Raw genomic sequence first — 19637 nt, 5'->3', positions numbered from 1 at the left:
TTGGAGGACCTGAAGGCTGACTACATCCTGTATGCATGGACCATATGTAGGAACTATTTCATTTAGGAAGGCACCATTAGCTCTGTGGTCAAGCATGCAAAAGGGCCTGGGGGTTTCAGGCAACAGATGCTGGGGAAGCCATTCTTCAGTAAAGCCAGGGGAGGCAGTTCTGAGTTAGCTAGATCGACCAGTAGTCTGGTTTAATACCGGGCTGCTCAACGTAATATGTGAATCAATGAAATAATGCTCTCCCTGTTTGCCTGTTCCGTTTTCTATCCCAAGATTGTGCTTTTCCTATTGATTTTTTTTTAAGTTAGGAAATACCTTTTGGAGAACACTGAGCACCATTTGGACTTTACTAAAACTTGGCCCGACCGAAGACATACTCTGTTCAACTGTACAGGGACACTGTGAGGGCAAAAAGCTGCAACATAACCTTAGCCATACCTGCCAGAAAAAAAAAGGAAACATAGAATTATGACTTTAAAAAACTTTTAAAAAGCATAATCATTTGTTTCAATTGCAAAAGGGAGCTTTTTAAACCCTCTGGGTGTAAAATCTACAGACACTGCTGGATTTGTTAGAGAGGTCAGGGGTTATCCTGTAAACCGCACCCCCTGCCTCTCTTCTAGAGGTTCAAATTACCGCCTCTCTCCCCCCGCCTCCCCCCCCCCAGTCTCCATTTATTTGGCAAAGTCTCTGTTCTTCCCCATCACTGCCCTGCCAGTTTTAATTTCCATCTTCATTACATGGCTTGAGAGGTGGCGAGGGAATTGTTGCTGTTTTGTACCGTGGCTTCTTTAGGAAATCTTCCTTGCCATGATTTTTGGAAAAGCTAATCTTTTCCCACTTATTGGTGGCTCCCAGTCTTTCAGTAACACCACAACTAAGGGACAGGGTAACTGCAGTTTGAGGTGTGTATAGGTGCTCTTTTAACAGATGGAGAACACTTATTCCCCTTTCTAGGACTTTTCTAGAATCGTAGGAATCATAGCCTGGAATTCCTTTCATCTCCCACTTGATCTCTGGAACATGCAAAGGAACAAACCAGTAAGAAAAAAAATGTGGATGTGGCTCTCCTGAAACCATATCTCATATCCTCCTAGAATGTCATCTTCATAGTAACCTGTGCATGATTTTAATCCACCCTTTGTTGCTTCCAAGGCTTAATTACTCTAAATTCCAGACCACTCGCTTTTTGTTAAGTGATTGTAGTCCACCTTGGCAGTGGCTAAGTTCTTGGAAAACATTTCAAATACCAATATTTAAATGTTCTAAATGTAAATATATTTGCAATTTTATGTGCCATTAAAGGTTGAATTGAATTAAATTGAAGAAAAAAATCTTTCTCTGTCACTGAATTGAAAAATGGGATATAATTGGGTGGTAAATCCTTTGGCTGTGCTAGTGGGACGGGGCTTGCGGTGATGGATCTCCCCCTGCCCTTCTTTCCATTGCAGCCTCCAGGACGTTTACAAACAGTAGCTGTGGGTTGGAGGATCCCTGTGTCATCTTAAATAAATTGACAAACATGGATACATAAATCTAAACATTATGGGTTCTCAGTGCCACTGTCAATTTACTTCTTTAAAACTTTTCTCGGATCATATTGTCTTGACATGCCTCTGCAATTTGATGACTTCTCGGAACTGGAGGATTTTAAATGCGTCTCTGTTCACTGATATTTGTTGAAAAGTTTATACAAAATGGGGATTTACCTAGAAACCTGTCATACGGATATTTGCACATTGTGCATATGTTTAGTGTAATGTTTGCGATGTCCCAAATATATCATGTGTATGACTGCTAACATTAGGATGTTTTGGGGACATTAATTCTTAGGGTTGATGGCACTTAATGGCACTTAAAATGCACACATTGACTTTGCTGGCTTTGTGGCCATAATGAACTATTCATTCATTCATTTACACATCAATGCATTAGTGCTTAGTCTCACTATATTAGTGACAAGAAATGATGTGATGGTGTTAGTAAATTGTAAGACAGATGAAATATTTAAATTGGCATCAAGATGGGAGCAGAGAGGGCTCCCCAAGATGGAGAGTGGGGGACCTATGGGGTGAGAAAAGATCTGAAGGCCTGACAGCCTTTCCGTGTCCCAACAGACTCGCATCTCTTTTCCCTCCACCCCCCAACTGCTGACTGACTGCCTTTGCAGCTTAGACAAACAGAGATGCTTCTATGCTTCGTCTCCCCAGCTGGGAACAGGAGCAGCCACTCTCTGAGGTCACCAGGGGCCGCCAAGGGAATCAGCCCCTCCCTATTTCCTGGCCTAGAAACAATAACAACAAAAAAGGGGATTGTTTGTCTTTGGTTGGTGAGTGTGCATACGGCCCATGCTTGTTTTTCTACCACCCATCTTTCTCACTCTTGTGTTCTCTCCATGCTTTTAGTTATATCACCGGGAGCTGCGGGCAGCTGGACACCACCACGGGGGAGGCCGAGGACAAGGTGCACCCGCAAAGGGAGGGGACCACCCTGGGGAGGACTTTTAGCTTCTTTAAAAAGATGACTGGGAAATCAAAGGTAGGACCTTGGTGTTTTTCATATTGTGCTGCACCGTCCAGCTGGACCGCTTTATCCAAATAATGCACATTTATTTTTCATTGTTTGTTATAGATTCAAAAGCATTGGCTTGTACATGACATCCTACTCCCATGAGGTCTATAATCGTGGCTGTGAATTCATTTCCTCAAACCACCGATGTAAATTTCAAAAATTGATGAACTATGCTCAGTTCTTCTCAAACACATTAGCTCATTTCTTTCCTGTAAACCATCCAGCTTCTTCATTTTAGTAACTTTCCCAACACTTGTATACGTGTTGATTACATACTGGTAATTCCTTCTTATACTTATTCTTCTTTGCTCATTAGCAATCTGTAATTGGGGGTGGGGGCACATATTTCAAAAACTGTTACAAAACCATTGGAAGGGCTTCCAGATTTATCAGCCCAACACATTTCTGATATTTCCATCCTGCAAATATGGAGTTGGTGCCTAATTCCCAGTACTCCAGGTTGAAGCATTACTGGTAGAGCAAATGGTACCAGATGTGTTACAGTTGTTGATAAAATGAAATATAATATTGGTGTGGCTTAGTTGAAAGGCAGCAATGTGGCTGTACTGCTTAATTGTCATAAGTGAATGTGAAGTATTGTGACAAAAGATGCAGTTGGGTGACATAAATACATTGTGAAGGTAGGCAGAAATCCAGCTAATACAGAGAAGATTATCCATGGTTCAGCATTAAGACAGCAAAGCTGGGAAGAAGCATGTTGTTTGACGACTGGTGTGGTACAGCTGCTGGGAGTTTGAACTGTAGCAGACTTCTCAGCCTGAACCCTGTGTTTGCAATATGGGAAAATGAATACTGGTCCTCCTCCCAGGGCTGCTGTATGCATCACAATAAGATACTGTGTATGAAATGCTTCACAAGTACTATACAGATGCTAAGTATATCTGAGATTGCAAATGCCTTAGCAGACCAAGTGCTTGGCAGCAGCAGCGGCAGCAGCAGGAGGCCATTGCTTTCACATCCTGCATGTGAGCTCCCAAAGGCATCTGGTGGGCCACTGCGAGTAGCAGAGTGCTGGACTAGATGGACTCTGGTCTGATCCAGCAGGCTCTTTCTTATGTTCTTATGTTCTAAGTTCTTATGTTCTAAGCTGAAGCTGAAGGGTAAGAGATTAAAAAAAGACAAAAGGAAGGTACTTCTTCACACAACACCTGGTTAAATTGTGGATTTCTCTGCCACAGGATGTGGTGATGGCCGCCAACTTGAAAGGCTTTAAGAGGACTGTGGACATGTTCATGGAAGATAGGACTATTCCATGGCTAGTAGTCCAAAATGGATACTAGTCATGATGCATACTTATTGTCTCCAGTATTAGAGGTGTATGCCTGTGGAACACAGACAGGCTAACGCTGCTGTTCTCGTCTTGTTTGTGGGCTTCCTAGAGACACCTGGTTGGCCACTGTGTGAGCAGACTGCTGGACTTGATGGTCTGATCCCCCATGGCTTCTCCTCCGTTCTTATATTTCTTTTGTTTCAATACTTTCTTTTGTTTGAACACCGAGCCCTTCTTTTGAATTATTTTTGCATTTGTCAGTACTTTTTTGAGAGTTTGTATGTTACACGAAACATAGTTCTTTTACCAATCTAGGCTTTGTGGCCTTTTCCTTGTAACGTCTGAGTAAGCATGGGATATGACGTGTTGTTGTGCTGACAACTTTGATTGTAGCCTGTAGGGGAGGGGCAACATATGAAGGATGGGGTTACTGCATGTATTATGTTTATCTAGAATTACAAGAGAGAGAAGAAGTAAAGAGACAAGGAAGATAGCAGCATTGGCCATGTCATGACATCTAGAGAAGACTACATAGGTTCATTCAGTTGGTAACATCTTGTGATGTGTAGTATGAATCAGGGCTTGGACCCCAGAGGGCCTGGTAGGACCTGGTTTCCCATCTTTTGTGACGGATCCCTTAAGTTGCTACTTAATCAGGGCTTGGACCCCAGAGGGCCTGGTAGGACCTGGTTACCCATCTTTTGTGACGGATCCCTTAAGTTGCTACTTAATCAGGGCTTGGACCCCAGGGGGCCTGGTAGGACCTGGTTTCCCGTCTTTTGTGACAGATCCCTTAAGTTGCTACTTTGAAGAAAAAAAACGTCAGAAAGACCTAAATAGGTGGGACTCAGGTGGCTTGCAGATTCACCTATTATGTTAATATTTTTTGACAAATCCAGTTAATACTTGATAAGTTGTATTGGGGGGGGATCTCTTGTTTTATAAATGCCACTTGAAGAATTATGGGGGTTCAACTGCTACATCCAGGGGGGCTCAGGGGAGCTGGAAGGCTATTAGGAGATAATAGCTATTCCTTTAACTGAAATGATGCATGCATTGTAAAACATGAGATTGGAACACAGCTTTAAAACAGTCTTCCTGCACAGCCATCAACTGATTACACAGGAACGCAAGTACAGCCCTGCTGGGTCAGACCACTGAGCCATCTGATCCAGCATCCTGTCTTACACAGTGGCCAGTCATTTCCTCTGGAGGTCCAGCAACAGGGCATGGAGGCCAAGGCCTTCCCCTGATGTTGCCTGTTGGCACTGATATTTAGAGGTTTGCTAACTCTGAATGCAGACATTCCTTTTAGTCACTATGGTTAGCACCACTGATAGACCTGAGGAATCAGAAACACAGGAGACGTGCATGTAAGGCTGCTGCTTTATTTTTATGTCAGAAAATTTTCTTGTGATTGTAGAACTGAATGTCTGTTTTCGGCATATGTGCACCATGAGTGCGGAGAGCAACAAAAAGCAGTTAATTGACACGTGAATTTGGCCTTTGTCTTTCAAGATCTCTGCAGAAACACCCAGCAGTCAAACAGGAACAAGACTTTCCTGTAATGTGTGAGGTAGCTCTGAATCAGCTAAAACCAGAGGGGTTTTTTTTTATGTCCACCATGAATGAGGCAGTGTCACAAAGAAAGTCATCAGGAGATGGTGCTGTTTCCTAATATTGAAGATGAGTTAAAATCTATCACTGCTAGAAATGTTTTAATTTGCAGCCCCCTTTACTAACTTTATTGGGTTCTCTATCAGTCCGCCTCCTCACAACCATGGTGTGAGTTCAAGTAACTGTTGGCTAAACCTGTGTGTTAAGTACAAACATATGAGTCTGTGAATTTCAGCGGAAGAACTGAGGAGTGAGGAGTGAAGCTGTGTAACCCTTTCCCGTCTCTTGTTTTCTTGTTCAAAATTAACTCCCAGTCATCCTTCGATCCTCAGGGGGAAATATGTGTGAGCCCTGGAGGGACAAAAGGCAACTGGAGGCAGCAGCAACAGCAAAAAATTAGAAAGGTTAAAGTTGTTTTCAACCCCCCAGTTCTTCTACAAAGCAGGTTTTTGGTCTAGAAAAGCTGACGTCAATAAAAAATACACGAGGTTGTATGTAACATATAACTTTGACCTTCTGTATGCACATTATACACCTGACTATACTCTGTTCCACAGAAAGATGATGGTAGGGCAGTATATTCCTCTGCCACAGAACAAAGCATGCTGGACCTGTTTTGTTATAGAATGCTCTGCCTGGGTCCTAGTGCCTACCTAGCCTTGCTACTGGCATCTGTTTGAAAGTAAAAATACATTTTGGCATAAATGCTGTTATATCAAAGTACCATGTATAATAATGCACAAAATAATGGTTTTGACCAAGGCAGTGCATGAAAATGAATGATAATTCTCCTATTTGTTTGGGACTATATTCTAATGTAGATTGTCAACTGCTGCACTTAAACTAGCATCTTTATGTGAAACAGAGTATAATTGAGTCTAAATGGGTGTGGCTTGCTCAAGGCTACCCAATGAGTCTGTGGCAAACATGAAGAAACTAGGGCTTTCAATTACAAGCTTTAAGTATCTCTGGTCGAGTATGGCGCCTGTGGACACCAGGATGCCCACTGCTGTGTTTGCTGAACTGAACTCCCCTCTTTCCCAAAACAAGTTTGTTATACAGTGGAAAGGGGATACTTAGTTAGATGCACATCCTAGACTTTAAGAAAGCCGACTTGAGTAAGCTTAGGAAACTACTGGGTGTGACCCCGTGGTTAAAAATACTAAAAGAGAAGGGGGTGCATGATGGATGGGAATTTCTTAAAAGTGAGATCTTGAAGGCACAATTTGAAACAGTTCCAAGAGGAGGAAAAATGGGAGATGTCTAAGGAAACCAGGAGGTATGTCTGAAGAACTTTAAACTGAACTAAGATTGAAAAAGGACATATACAAGAAATGGAAAAGAGGGGAAATCACCAAAAAGGAATTCAAACAAATAGCAAGGATGTGTAGTGAGAAAGTCAGAAAAGCTAAAGCTCACAATGAGCTCAGCTTTGCCAGAGAGGTTAAAAACAACGAAAAAGGCTTTTTTGGGTATGTCCGTAGAAAAAGGAAGAAAAAAGATAGGATAGAGTCACTGAATGGAGAAGATGGCAAAATGCCAACAGGGAATGGAGAAAAGGCAGAAATATTTAACACCTTCTTTGCCTTGGTCTTTTCTCAAAAAGAAAAGTGCTCATCCAGGGGAAAATGGAACAGAAGATATGGTAGGGGAAGTTCAGCACAGAATAAATAAAGAGGTGGTACAGGAATATCTGGCTACCTTGAATGAATTCAGATCTCCAGGCCCTGATCAGCTACTTCCCAGGGTATTAAAAGAACTGGCAGAAATAATCTCAGAACCACTTGCTATAATCTTTGAGAACTCCTGGAGAACAGGAGACATCCCTGTGAACTGGTGGAGGGCTAATGTTATTCCCATCTTCAAAAAAGGGGAAAGAAAGGACCCAAACAATTACCGTCCAGTCAGCCTGATAGCAATACAAGAAAGACTCTGGAACAGATAATTAAACAGACAGTGTGTAAGCACGTACAAGGGAACAGTGTGATCCCATCTCTTTTTTAAAATAGAGTGACACACTTGATAGACGAAGGGAATGATGTTGATGTAGTATACATAGATTTTAGTAAAGCCTTTAATAAGGTGCCCCATGACATTCTTGCAAGTAAGCTAGTAAAATGTGGATTGCATAATGCTACTGTTGCTTTGCAATTGGTTGATTGACCAAACCCAAAGAGTGCTCATTAATCTTCATCCTGGAGTGAAGTGACTTGTGGGGGTGCCACAGGGTTCTGTCCTGGGCCCAATGCTATTCAAAATTTTTATCAATGACTTGGATGATGAAATAAAGGGCATGCTAATCAAATTTGCAGATGACACCAAATTAGGAGGAGTAGCTAATACCCCAGAGGACAGAGTCAGAATTCAAAATGACCTGGACAGCTTAGAGAGATGGGCCAAAGCTAACAAAATGAACTTGAACAGAGATAAATGTAAGATGCTCCACTTAGGCAGAAAAAATGAAATGCACAGATATGGTATGGGTGAGACTGGCTTGACAGCAGTACATGTGAAAGGGATCTGGGAGTCTTAGTATACCACAAGCTGAACATGAGTCAGCAGTGTGATGGAGCAGCCAAGAAAGCCAGTTCAATTCTGGGATGCATCAATATGAGTATAGTGTCTAGATCAAGGGATGTAATAGCACCTCTCTATTCTGCATTAATTAGACCTCACCTGGAATACTGAGTTCAGTTCTGGGCACTGCAATTCAAGAAGGATATTGACAAGCTGGAATGGGTCCAGAGTAGGGCAACCAAAATGGTAAAAGGTCTGGAATGGTAAAAGATAAACGGTCCCTATGAGGAGAGACTTGGGGAGCTGGGTATGTTTAGTGTGGCAAAGAGAAGGTTAAGGGGTGACGTGAAAGCCATGTTTAAATATTTGAAGGGATGACATGTTGGTGAGAGAGCAAGCTTGTTTTCTGCTGTTCCAGAGACCAGGAGTAATGGGTTCAAGGTGCAGGAAAAGAGATTCCATCTAAACAGTAGGAGGAACTTCCTGACAGGGCTGTTCGACAATAGAATACACTTCCTTGGAGTGTAGTGGAGTCTCTTTCTTTGGAGGTTTTTAAACAGAGGCTGGATGGCCCTCTGTCAGGGATGCTTTGATTGTCTGTTCCTGAATGGCAGGGGGTTGGACTTGATGGCCCTTCCAACTCTATGATTCTGTGGAAACAGCTGCCTCAATCGTAGGCTGATACTTTGCTTGTAATCAGCTGACATTTTGTGGCTGGCTTCAGAGCCCAATGGCAGCCACGTCATGGTACTCACTTCCTGTTCTCCAGATGCAGAAGTGCTTTGTAGCTGCTGGACCATCAGCTATTTGAATCTGATACTTCAAGGAGCGATTATAGCTGGTCATCAGCATAGGGTTGAAATATGGTCATCAATTAGATTCAAGATCGAACCATAGTGACCACAGGTGTTTCAGAGCTGAGGTGCCATTCAGTTTCCATGCCAGTATTTGTTGTTGGTTGTTTAAATGTACTTATTCTCCCCTCATTCCAAAAATGAGGAGAAGGGAGCTGAAAGCTGGAGTGGAGAAACTGGAGCAAACATACTCATTTGGTCTTTGGCTTTTGAGTAGGTTTTGGGTTGAAGAAATTGGATCTGCTGTTCTCTACCATCTACCGGCATGGTAGCCACTACGCAAGAAATATTCTTTGTGCGTTAGTGTGTGTGGAGGGGGGATTGTAGCATCTCTGGGAATAGATCTTGAAAGCAATGATTGTGTGGACATATCTGTGGGGTTTGTGTTTTCATCTTCGATGACTGGTGTATCTTATTAGGAAGTGCCTTAAACTAGCGTGTAAAATAGAAGTTTCTTCTTATAGTTATGTTAAAACAGGGATATATCTGTGGACTACCAAACATGTGTCCTGGCAAGGTTGTACCATGAGTTGGATGCTGGGATGGGATCTCCAGGAAAGGCCTGTAGGAATACAGGGCGGGTTGCAAGCTGGATTTTAAGTGAGGACCAGGCTTGAATTGCATGGAGGCCAGCAGGTCATCTGCCCCCAACTTTCTTGTGATGGCTTCCTTTTGGGGTTGTCAGCCACCAGGTGGGGTCTGGGGAGCTCCTGGAATTACAACTGGTCTCCAGAATATCAAGATCAGTTCCCCTGGAAAAAATGGCTGCTTGGGGGTGTGGATTATGTTGCAATCTGTTTTTAGAAAGCTACACAGAGGCTCGAATTGGTCATCATTCATTAAGGACACAGCAGTGGCATAGCTTCCATGGGGCGGAGTGGGGATAGGCGTCCCGGGTCCTCTGCCCCAACGCCCCTCCTCCTTCCCCCTGACCCCGCCCCACCAGGTCCTGCCACCGGCTAAGGTATGTGGGGCGCGGGGGAATTGGAGTCTGCCCCGGGCTCCATTTTCCCTAGCTACCCCCCTGGGACACAGCCCCATCTTTCCTTTCCTAATTCAAGCAGCAACTAAGAAGAAGAAGAGTTTGGATTTATAGCCTGCTTTTCTCAACTGTAAGGGGTCTCAGAGCAATACCTTCCCCTCCTCTCCCCACAGCAGACACCTTGTGAGGTAAGTGGGGCTGAGATAGAACTGTGACTAGCCCAGGGTCACCCAGCAGGCTTCGTGTGTAGGAGTGAGGAAACAAACCTGGTTCCCCAGATTTGAGCCCGTAGCTCATGGAGAGGAGTGGGGAATCAAGTCCCATTCTCCAGATTAAAGTCCACTACATTATGCTGGCTCTCAAGAAATTCTGCCACAGGACATGAGCAAAGGGTTTGATGAGCAGGCAAGTGGATGGGAAAACTTCTTGATCTGGAATGGAGAAATGCAGACCCAAGAGCCCCACAAGCCCGGGCAGAGTGCGGTGTTTACCTGGGTCTGAGGGCCCTTTCCCCACTTACCTTAAGCCCCGCGCTACTCTCCACAAGTAGCGCGGGGTCCCACTGTACTCCCCACGTCAGGGGCGGCAATAGTGCAGCCGCCCCGACGCTGCCGCTCTTGCGCCCGCTCAGTGCGCGGCATCCCTGGCGCTGGCGAAAACGGCGCCTGTGGACGACCCCACGCAGAGCGCGGGGTTGTGGGGATGCCCAGACGCGCACCAGGGATGCTGTGCACTCAGAGCAGCGTGCAGTGACGGCGGCAGCAGGAGAAGTGGGGAAAGGCCCCTAGATTAGGGTGACCACCCGTCCCGATTTTCGCGGGACACTCACGCTTTTGCGTAGAGTGTCCCGCGTCCCGCTGGGCTTATGCCATTGTCCCGATTACGGACAATGGCCCGCAGCAGCACACTGCCTTTTGCGGCGGTGCTCCCCAGTCAGGAAACAGGGAAGCGCCCCAGAAGACACTGCGGCAGCCGCAGTGCCTTCTGGGGCGCTTCCCTCCTGACCGGGGAGTGCCGCGCAAAAGGCTGCCCCTTGCTCCTGCGGCCGCGCACGGGGGCTTCTGAGGCTTGCCGTTTGCCGCCCTGTGACAGGGCGGCAAACGGCAAGCCGCAGAAGCCTGTACGTTTCTGCGGCTGCGCACGCATGCGCGCACGCGGCCGCTTCCCCGTCCCGGGCCGGAAAGGTGACCATCTGGTCACCTTACCCTAGATGTAAGATAACCAGACCTAGTCAGGAGGAACGGATGGGCTGCCTGCAGTGAAACCGGAAGGATTCTTTCTTCTTCTTTTCAGTGCTGCAAGAGGCGTTATCTGGCGAGAAGCCCATGGCTTAGTGGTAGAGGACCTGCTTTACAGTCAGACTGTCTCAAGTTCAGTTCTCTATCTAAATTGGTCTTAGATATCAGGCCTGGGAAGACTCTCCTTGAGGGCTTGGAGTAGCTCTACTGGGCAGAAGAAACCATAGACCAGTGGCCTGACTCAGTAGAAAACAATTTTAATATGTTCATGCTGCAGTCCCAATGATATTTACATGGAGAGTTCCTTTACCTCCCCTACCAAGTGACCAGAGCATTCACACAGCTCAGGTTCCCACAACAGAGGTCATGCCTTATGGTTTAGATTGAACCCTGTGATTGATAGCTGCCTGGGAGCTGACTTGTTAAGGGAATTTGGGCGCACCGCATCAGCAACAGAGAGGCTGGCTCTTCTGCCACTGAGAAGTGTCTGGCCTCGTGCCATCTTTTCTTGGTTCCTCAAAACAAAACAACCTTCCTCTATCTTGTATAGCAGCTGCTGGGGCAATGAGGTCAGAGGAAGCCATGGTCTTTTCCTGCCTCACTCTGGACCAGTGGTTTGTTTATCCAATGATTGCAGACACCACCCTGGGCTTTCTTTAGCCGAAATGACTTCTTTGGTTTCCGATTGGGTCTGGAGGCAGCTCCCTTCCACTTTTCTATAAAAGGAAGACATTTTGCAGGGATTAAGAGCTAGAGAAATGAGGTTTCACTTACGAACTTAGGTCTAGCAGAATGCCCTGGCATGGGACAAAATGAGGCGGTAGATTTTATTGGCCCGAGTGCAAATCAAACAGTTTTAATAATCAACAAAGAGAGAGACCAAAGCCAGCATCCTGTTTCCAATAGTGGCCAGTGAGATGTTTCCAGAAGGCTCTTATGCAGAACGTGAAGCTGGTAGAGTCTCTCTGCTGTTTGTCCCTGTGCATTTGATGCACTGCCTCTGAGCGTGGCAGTGCTGTTTAGGCACAATGGCTGATATTTAGGGAATAGCAATTGCAGATAAACCACCAGGATGTTTTCCTGTGCGGATTCCATTGAAGTGAATTGGTGTGGCGCAAGAGCATTATAGTTCCAGCTCATGGTAGATTGTGCCCTGTCTGTGTGGTGAAGTGTTTTTTCTTCGCTAAAGTGTGTTTGGTTAGCTAGATGAGCCAACTCTCTTCTTTCATAAAACAGCCAACGGGCCCTCAGCTATCACCCAGATCTCCCCATTTCTTATCTGTCTCTGGCTGTTGCTGTCTGTCACCCCCAAAATGTTCATCTTGGACCAAGGGTGGAAGAAGAATGGAAACTCAGCAGGCTAGGGCTGTGGCCCTTTAACTCTACTGCAGAACAGTAAACCATTTTTAAATATCTAGTTTGTGGTATAACTGTTGCCAGGCTACAGTTCCAAAAATAAATTTTGGCACAGTGGGTCAGTTGTGTCAAGATGCTTTTACGATGACCTCCTTTCTTCACGATTCTTTTCAGGGTGCTTCTGTTTTCTTGAAGTACGCCAAGGAAAGCCGGCCTAGGAACTGCCCGCTATCATCTGACATTATTATTCTCGGGGACACAGAAGGAGTTTAGCCCAGGATTCTGGGCCTAATCTCTGTCCGTGCACTCCCCACTCCATAAGGAAGCAAATATATAGATTAGCAGCCAGCTGTTAACATAGTTAAACTTGGCTAGGGATTTCCTTGATGTATAAATGTTCACCCTTCTTGCCCCCTTGTGTTTTGGCAGAATCTTAGAAAAAGGCATTTTCTTGCAATTACATCCTGGACTTGGCTTCTAAATCTGGAAAGAGGGAAGGAATAATTGGAAAAACACACATAAAGGATTAGATTTAAAATTGCTAGTTTGTTCTTGCTCAAAACTGACAGCCACCTTCCAACCTGGATCCAAGCATCCTTCATGGAAGACTGTATACAAATTCCCAATTGTCCCTACTTACTACCCACTTTTCTAGTCCCTTTCTCTAGTGAATCACTATCCCAATTTGGACTGTACTTGGGGTGGAGGCTTCTTAAAATTATGTTAGACTTTGTTGCTAAGCTCATGGTTATTCTAGGTTCAGCTCTCTCCCCAGGATCTCCAGAAGATTGTGGGGTAGATGCATTGTATCTAGGACACATACACGTCAATGTGCACGTATGAATGCTGAGATATCGTACAGGCTCAGCTTCCTATTTCACTCCCTTCAGCTGCTGAGGTCTATTTTCAACTCTTGATAACAGATTGTAGGACAATTTTATATTTTTATCGTATACCTTTAAGTGGAAGAACAAACTCCTTGGCTATTGAAACAGTGCAGGATAGGCTATACCAGAACAAATGAATAGCAGTGGCGGAATCAGGGAAGGGCATGAGGGGGCTTGAGCCCCTGGTTCCACTTCTGTGGGTCACTTGAGAGTACATTTGGCTGCCCACCTCTGTTCCCCACCCCCAGGAGTGAGGAGCTGGGGCATTGTTTTGCCTGCCATCTCCTCCACACACACACACCAGCCTCTCTCAACTGGCTCTCTCCCTCTTGGCCTGGCCACCTGCCTTTGCTGAGCTCTGCTCAGGCTTCTACTATTCACCCCTGGGCTCAGAGACACCCCAATGGAGGCCAGGCGTGCACAGAGCCAGGCGATGCTGTAGGGCTCAGCGACTGGGTGGGAGATGGATAAGAGAGCTCACCCCTCTCTTGCACTGGTTCCCTCCCTCCCGGTGCTGGCTGCCTGCCCACCTGCCAACCCACCAGGCTTTGCTGCCGCCTACCTGTGCTCAGGCTGCTGACGGCCACCCCTGGGCTCAGAGGCACTCACCAAGAGCCAGGTGCACAGTGAGCCAGGCTCTACAGCAACACAAAGCACAGGAAGGTGCACCGCTTTCTCCTGCTGGCTGGCTCCCTCCTCCTCCCCCCTGCAGATGGGCGTCCTCCTACCTAGCAGCCAACTGCCCAGCGGCTGCCCTGATCCACCTGCTCTGGAGTTGCTGCTGACCATTTCTGCCCTAGAGGTAATGTTCCTTTTCTAATTATACCCTGATCAACTGCTCTGCAACAGTACTAAAGTTGTGCATTCACTTTCACACTCCTCCAAGGATTGGAGCACAAGGCTCTTACAGGGGCAGGGGACAGAGTAAAGGTGAGTGTCTCATGCATGCAGGTGAGGCGGCAAGCCAGACCCCATCGGAGAAAAAGGTAGCATATAAATGAAAACTTAAAAGTAATTCTTATTTAAAAAATCAGTAATAAAACAGTGTGGTGTATTGGTTAGAGAGATTGAGTAACTCCCAAGATTGGAGATTCTTGAATGACCTAGGGCCAGTCATTCCCTCACAGGGTTGATGCGAGACTGAATGGGGGGGGGGGCTCACATTGAGCTGAGCAATTCAGAGGAACTGCAGGATAAAATTGAATTTGTGTTGTACACCGCCTGGAGCCCCTTGGGGATAGGGCGGTATAAAAATCTAATAAATAATAATAATAATAATTATTATTATTATTATTATTATTGTTGTTATTATTATTATTATTACAAATATATAATTACGAGAAGAAGCCAGTATTGGCTTGTCGGGGTAATTTGGTGCAGTGATGGATTTCCCTATCTGTCAGATGTAGCGGGGCGGGGTGCTTGAAAGCTTGCCCCAGACACCATTTTCTGTCGATACGCCTCTGATTAATAGAACCTCCAGTAATGTGTATCAGAGGACAGGTTTTGCTATGAGATCTGGGGCGTTAACAAACACATTTGTCAGTGAAAATGTTGGGGGAAAGATGTATATGCCCAATGGGAAAGGCTAGCTGTTGCTTGTACTGTGCAAACCCGCATCCCTGCAGCTGTTGACTGTATCTTATTCTAATAATTTAAGTGTTTCTAATCTACCTTGTTTTTTCTCCCCACTGGAGACTGACTACAAAGAAACACAGAAGTACAATTTGAACAACAAAAAGCAATAAGCGGTTCAAGTCCAATATCCTGGGACGGGCCTGGATGTACTTAGATGGCTGACTTAAGACCATGTGCCAAGAGTCAAGGGTCAGTAGCCCATTGATATCTGCTCTTTGGCTTGCCCTAAAAGGGTGAGACCACTGGCCATGCCCAAGCTTAAACACCTGTATCAGGAAAGGAAGCATAAGCTCAGCCTAGATTTTATTCAACAGGCAAACATGTTTCCAGGATTCTCTTCCCTTGCTGGGTTCAAGCTAGATATATTGGCAGCAGAGAGCAGACACCATAAATTTAAGCCTAGGTTCCCTCAGATATATAGAGGCTGGGGGTGGGACATTTGAAATTCATAGTAAAAATAATATGTAGACTACCTTGGACCCCTGGACTACTTTTGATTCCTTTCCTCCCAATAGTCTTCCTTCCACATTCTCCCCCCCACCACCACCCCTTGAGCTGATTCTGAAATCTAGATTTAACTTAGAAGAAAAACAACTAGGAAGTGATTTTGTGGAGATAAGCATCTTTCTTGCTCTTAAAACCACCCCTCCCCTTCTTTATATGATGGGGCAGACCTTGAGCCTGGTGCAGTAATTTCTGGTTTGGTTGTAACCAGTGTGACTTTATAGAAGAGTCAGAAATGCTGTCAATCGTGGAGTGTTGTCAAGTGGCAGAGCAACTCCAAAGGAACAGCTAGTCAACATGAAACTAAGTGTGTGTACATGGGAAGAAGAAGAAAACTCTGGGCAATTTGATTCATGCACATATGTCTACTGGTTGATGACTCGCTTGTGCAAATGTCAGCTCACAGATTTCCCAGAAAGCCAGAGGAAGCTGGTGAGCCAGAAGATTTAATTTGGGTTGCTATTAAGATCAGCAGAAGAAAGGCAGGTAGATCTCAGTTATGTGGCAGGATGTTCTTCAGTGTTAGCCTTGCATTGCTCTTGCACAGCTCCATTCGTTACAGGGTGGCTTACGTAGGAGAGTGACCTGATGGGTTGTGGCCCTTATTTATCAGCTAATTGCGTGGGGGAGCACCGGCTCTTATGCGGGCCAGCCATAAACACAGGCTAAGGGAGAGCCCAGCCAACAGCACAGCCAGTCTGGAATTCAGTGGGGTTTGGAGAGCCCAACTGGAACACTGCCTTATATTAAAGATCCTCTTTTTTAAATTTTGCTTAATTTTGAAAAGGGATGTTTATGTGTGTTAAAGCCATTATTGTCTTAGGGAAGGTGTGAATTCCTTAGCCCTTTCCTCTCTAGCCTGCTGTTCCTTTCAGGAAATCTGCAGCTGTTAGGAAATTGTCATTAGTAGTGGATTTCTCTCCGTCTCCAACTTTAAAGCGTTCTCCAGTTGATTTGGGTTAGGAGGGAAGAAACACTGTCCAGCTGTTCCCAGCCAGACTGTGAGGACATGGCGTGCTTTGTGTAAGAATTGCATCAGACTCTCTGCCTGCTTTTAAAGCAGGTCAAATAAACAGATTGGGAGTTCCAAAACGATGCCTTTTGACAGGTGGTTTTTGTTCTTCTAGCTCCGTGCTTTAGTGCTAAATATGAAAGGTGATGCAACATAGTAGAAATCTGAGTTGAAGCTGGTTTTGTACCGGTTAAGTTGGAGAGGGTCATGTGAGCTTCTCCGAGCAGTTGGGGTTGAAAACTCATGCATATTACATACAGTCAGACTGACTCTTTTAACCATGTTTTCTGGTCTCTCTGCCAGATAACTATCCATCCATTTTGTATGCTGTTAGGGCTGCCTGGGTCAGATTCTGAGAGTGAATTGCTAATGTTGTCCTCTTTCATAGTTCAGGTCTCTTCCCAGATTCGGCAGAGTTACCTTCTGAGTGGATGCATGTTGTATAGCAGGCTCATATCAGTTCATGCCTATGAACGCTAAGGTGCCATACTATGTACAGCCAACCATTCCATGCCATAAAGCTGCTGAGACCTGTTTAGAACTGATGATAATTATAGGGCAGTTGTGGTTTTCACCCACTCCATCAAGCCTTTTGCCTTTTGAAACACTGGAGAACAATCTATTTTACAGTAATTCGGTTTGGAGAAGAGCCTTCAGAAATGTGCACTGGAGGAAATGGGGGCTTCAGCAGGCATCCTTGGTATGAGGATTGGAATGTCCCTGATTTTTGTCTGTTAAATAATAGTAAACGATGACGTAATTTCCATTCAGGAGAGGTTTGTCTGGTGACACTACATGGCACCCATGGACAGAGCGCAATGAACCAGAACAAGAACATAATATGTTAAACAGTACAGAACACAGTATTATAAGCAGAAGCACAGTACATTTCCCTAGACTGGGTCTGGTATGATGTAGTCCTATCTCCTTTATGAAAATGTCCCCCAAACAGTTCTGTTTTATATAGTTTGCAAAATGCCAGCAGTGTCCTGACCTCTTCAGATAGGCCATTCCACAATTTGAAAGCCACTACAGTGAAGGCGTGTATATGGGTAGAGGTTGGTCTTGCCCTTTTGTCAGGTGGTGCTTCTGGTTCAGATGAGCAAAATGGTCATGGCAGGACATAAGTGAAGAAGTGGTTTTGCAGATATGAGGGGCCAGGGTCATAAGGGCTTTGCATGTGACAGGTGTTATCTTGAGTTAAGCTTAAGGATTGATGGAATGACTGCCGAATGAGCGTGCTCTGCTAGCTCTTGATAATAACCAAGCTGCAGCATTCTGCACCAGCCCCAGTCTGAGCTGATTTACAGGGCGACCTTTGCAAAGTGTCAATGTTACTTTGTTTTGGATCCCAGGTGGCTAGATCAGCTAAGTCAAGGTAGGGTGCCAACTCAGTTGGAAAAAGCACAGGGGTTTGTGGTTGCATGAACTTGCTTCTCTAGCAATAATCCTGGGTCCAGTCTATTCCCCAGGCTCTTAACCAAGTCAGCAATGGTCAGCTGGACCCCATCAAAACTGGGAATCAGTGTAATTCCAGATGTCAGGCTTCCTAACCACCATTACCTCCATCTTGTTTGGGCTCAGTTTCCATTTGCTTGCTTTCAGCCGTTCGACCACAGCATTCAGGCAGTGGCTCAAGACTGTCTACCACATTGACAGGGGATTTAGACAGCGTTTGAGTGTCATCAGCATATTGATTATATCCATTTCCAAAGCTGTGAATGATTTCCCCTAAAGGCTTTGCATAGAGATTGAACAGCATGGGTCATAATGTTGCATCCTGTGAAATTCCACATAACTTCCATACTATAGATAAATGGTCTCCAGTGGCAACACTTTGGGTCCTGTGAGGAACAATTTATACCAGTCTAAGACACATCACCTGATACTTTCAGACTCTTCAACAGGATCGCATGATCTGCTCTATCAGAGGCTGCAGATGAATTCAGTAGGAGCAGCAAAGAAGTGTGGCCTTTGTCTACCTCCAAATGAAGGTCATCAACTAAAGTCCCCAGGGCTGTCTGTGTCTCATAGCTTGACCCGAAACCAGACTTGTAGTAGTGCACTGCCGACCCAGCAGCGCCGTAGTAGAACGTTGGGACGCCAACGGACCTGCGGCCTTGCCGGTCGCATCGCGACCCCACTCCTCATCCCCCCATGAGTCACGGGTCATGAACTGTCTGACTCAATCATCAAGTAGGACAATGGTCTTGCTCCCAGGTGAGGATTAGGCTCAGACGCCAGACGCCTTCCTCAAGACGAGCCAGCATGAGATCATGCATCACATGATGATCTCCGACTCCCCGCCTCCGAACTCCCGTCCTCCCTCCCACACTCTTCAATAGGATAACAATAAAAGGTGCCAGGAACCGCAGACGGAGGACTCGCTAGGAACACGGACCTCCGGGTCTCCCCGCTGCTGGCTTATCTCCACCAGATGTTATTCTCCGCCTCTGCCTTCGCTCTCTTACGCTGACCACGCGGTCACTCGCGCGCTGGTGTCGAAACCCGGGAATCTCAACCTCCAATTCCTGCTCACCGTCGCTTCGGGGAAGGTCACATACCGGTCCGCTGGATCGGGCGATCCAGGGACCACCGCTGCATCGCCGTCCTCTGGATCGTATGCGATCCAGAGACATCGCCCTAGGACACTCTCGTCCGGTCGGAACACCGTGAGTAAGGAGCTTGCAAAAAAGCAGGGCTTATGATTGCCACGCTGGACGAACTGGAAAGCGTTTAACGAAAATGCGCAGGGTCCCCGTAAAGAGAAGGGAGCTGCGCAAATTGGTTGAGGAGATTGAAGCTCAGTGTCCATGGTACCCAGAGAGGGGGACATTGAATCTTTAAGGACTGGGAAAACATCGCTTAATTCTTTTCGACAGAGCCTCGCCGGCGTCGCCGCTACTGACGGAGACAATGTTCGCCATCAGCCTGCAGACCCGCGGCTCCCTTTGCCGTAGGTCACTCCTTCGCATCTTTCACCTTCAATTTCAACCCCGGAATTTTCATCCACTAGTCTGGGACTGTCCTCCTTCTGCCCCCCCTCGCCTTCACCCATTTCAAACTTCCGCTCAGCCGCCTCCTTTGTTCGCTTCTTCATTTTCCGGGTTAATTGCACTCGTCAGCTTACGTGAATGGCGCTGGTTCGAAAACTCGCAGAA

At 45.9% G+C, this 19637-nt stretch overlaps 1 protein-coding gene across 6 annotated transcripts in view; it reads left to right on the top strand.

Annotated features, from left to right (window-relative positions):
* ARHGEF2 (Rho/Rac guanine nucleotide exchange factor 2) overlaps window positions 1-19637 on the top strand; it is a 199412-nt gene that overhangs the window by 57731 nt on the left and 122044 nt on the right. For all 6 annotated transcript variants that reach the window (XM_048513784.1, XM_048513776.1, XM_048513802.1 and 3 more), the window contains one exon: window positions 2415-2547. In XM_048513784.1, the coding sequence (XP_048369741.1) occupies window positions 2415-2547 (133 nt within the window). The remainder of the gene's footprint in view (window positions 1-2414; window positions 2548-19637) is intronic.

This window comes from Sphaerodactylus townsendi, linkage group LG01, assembly GCF_021028975.2.
Source record: "Sphaerodactylus townsendi isolate TG3544 linkage group LG01, MPM_Stown_v2.3, whole genome shotgun sequence".
Classification (NCBI taxonomy): domain Eukaryota; kingdom Metazoa; phylum Chordata; class Lepidosauria; order Squamata; family Sphaerodactylidae; genus Sphaerodactylus; species Sphaerodactylus townsendi.
The sequence above is the reverse complement of the archived record's forward strand: the minus strand, read 5'-3'. Positions and strand labels throughout refer to the sequence as shown.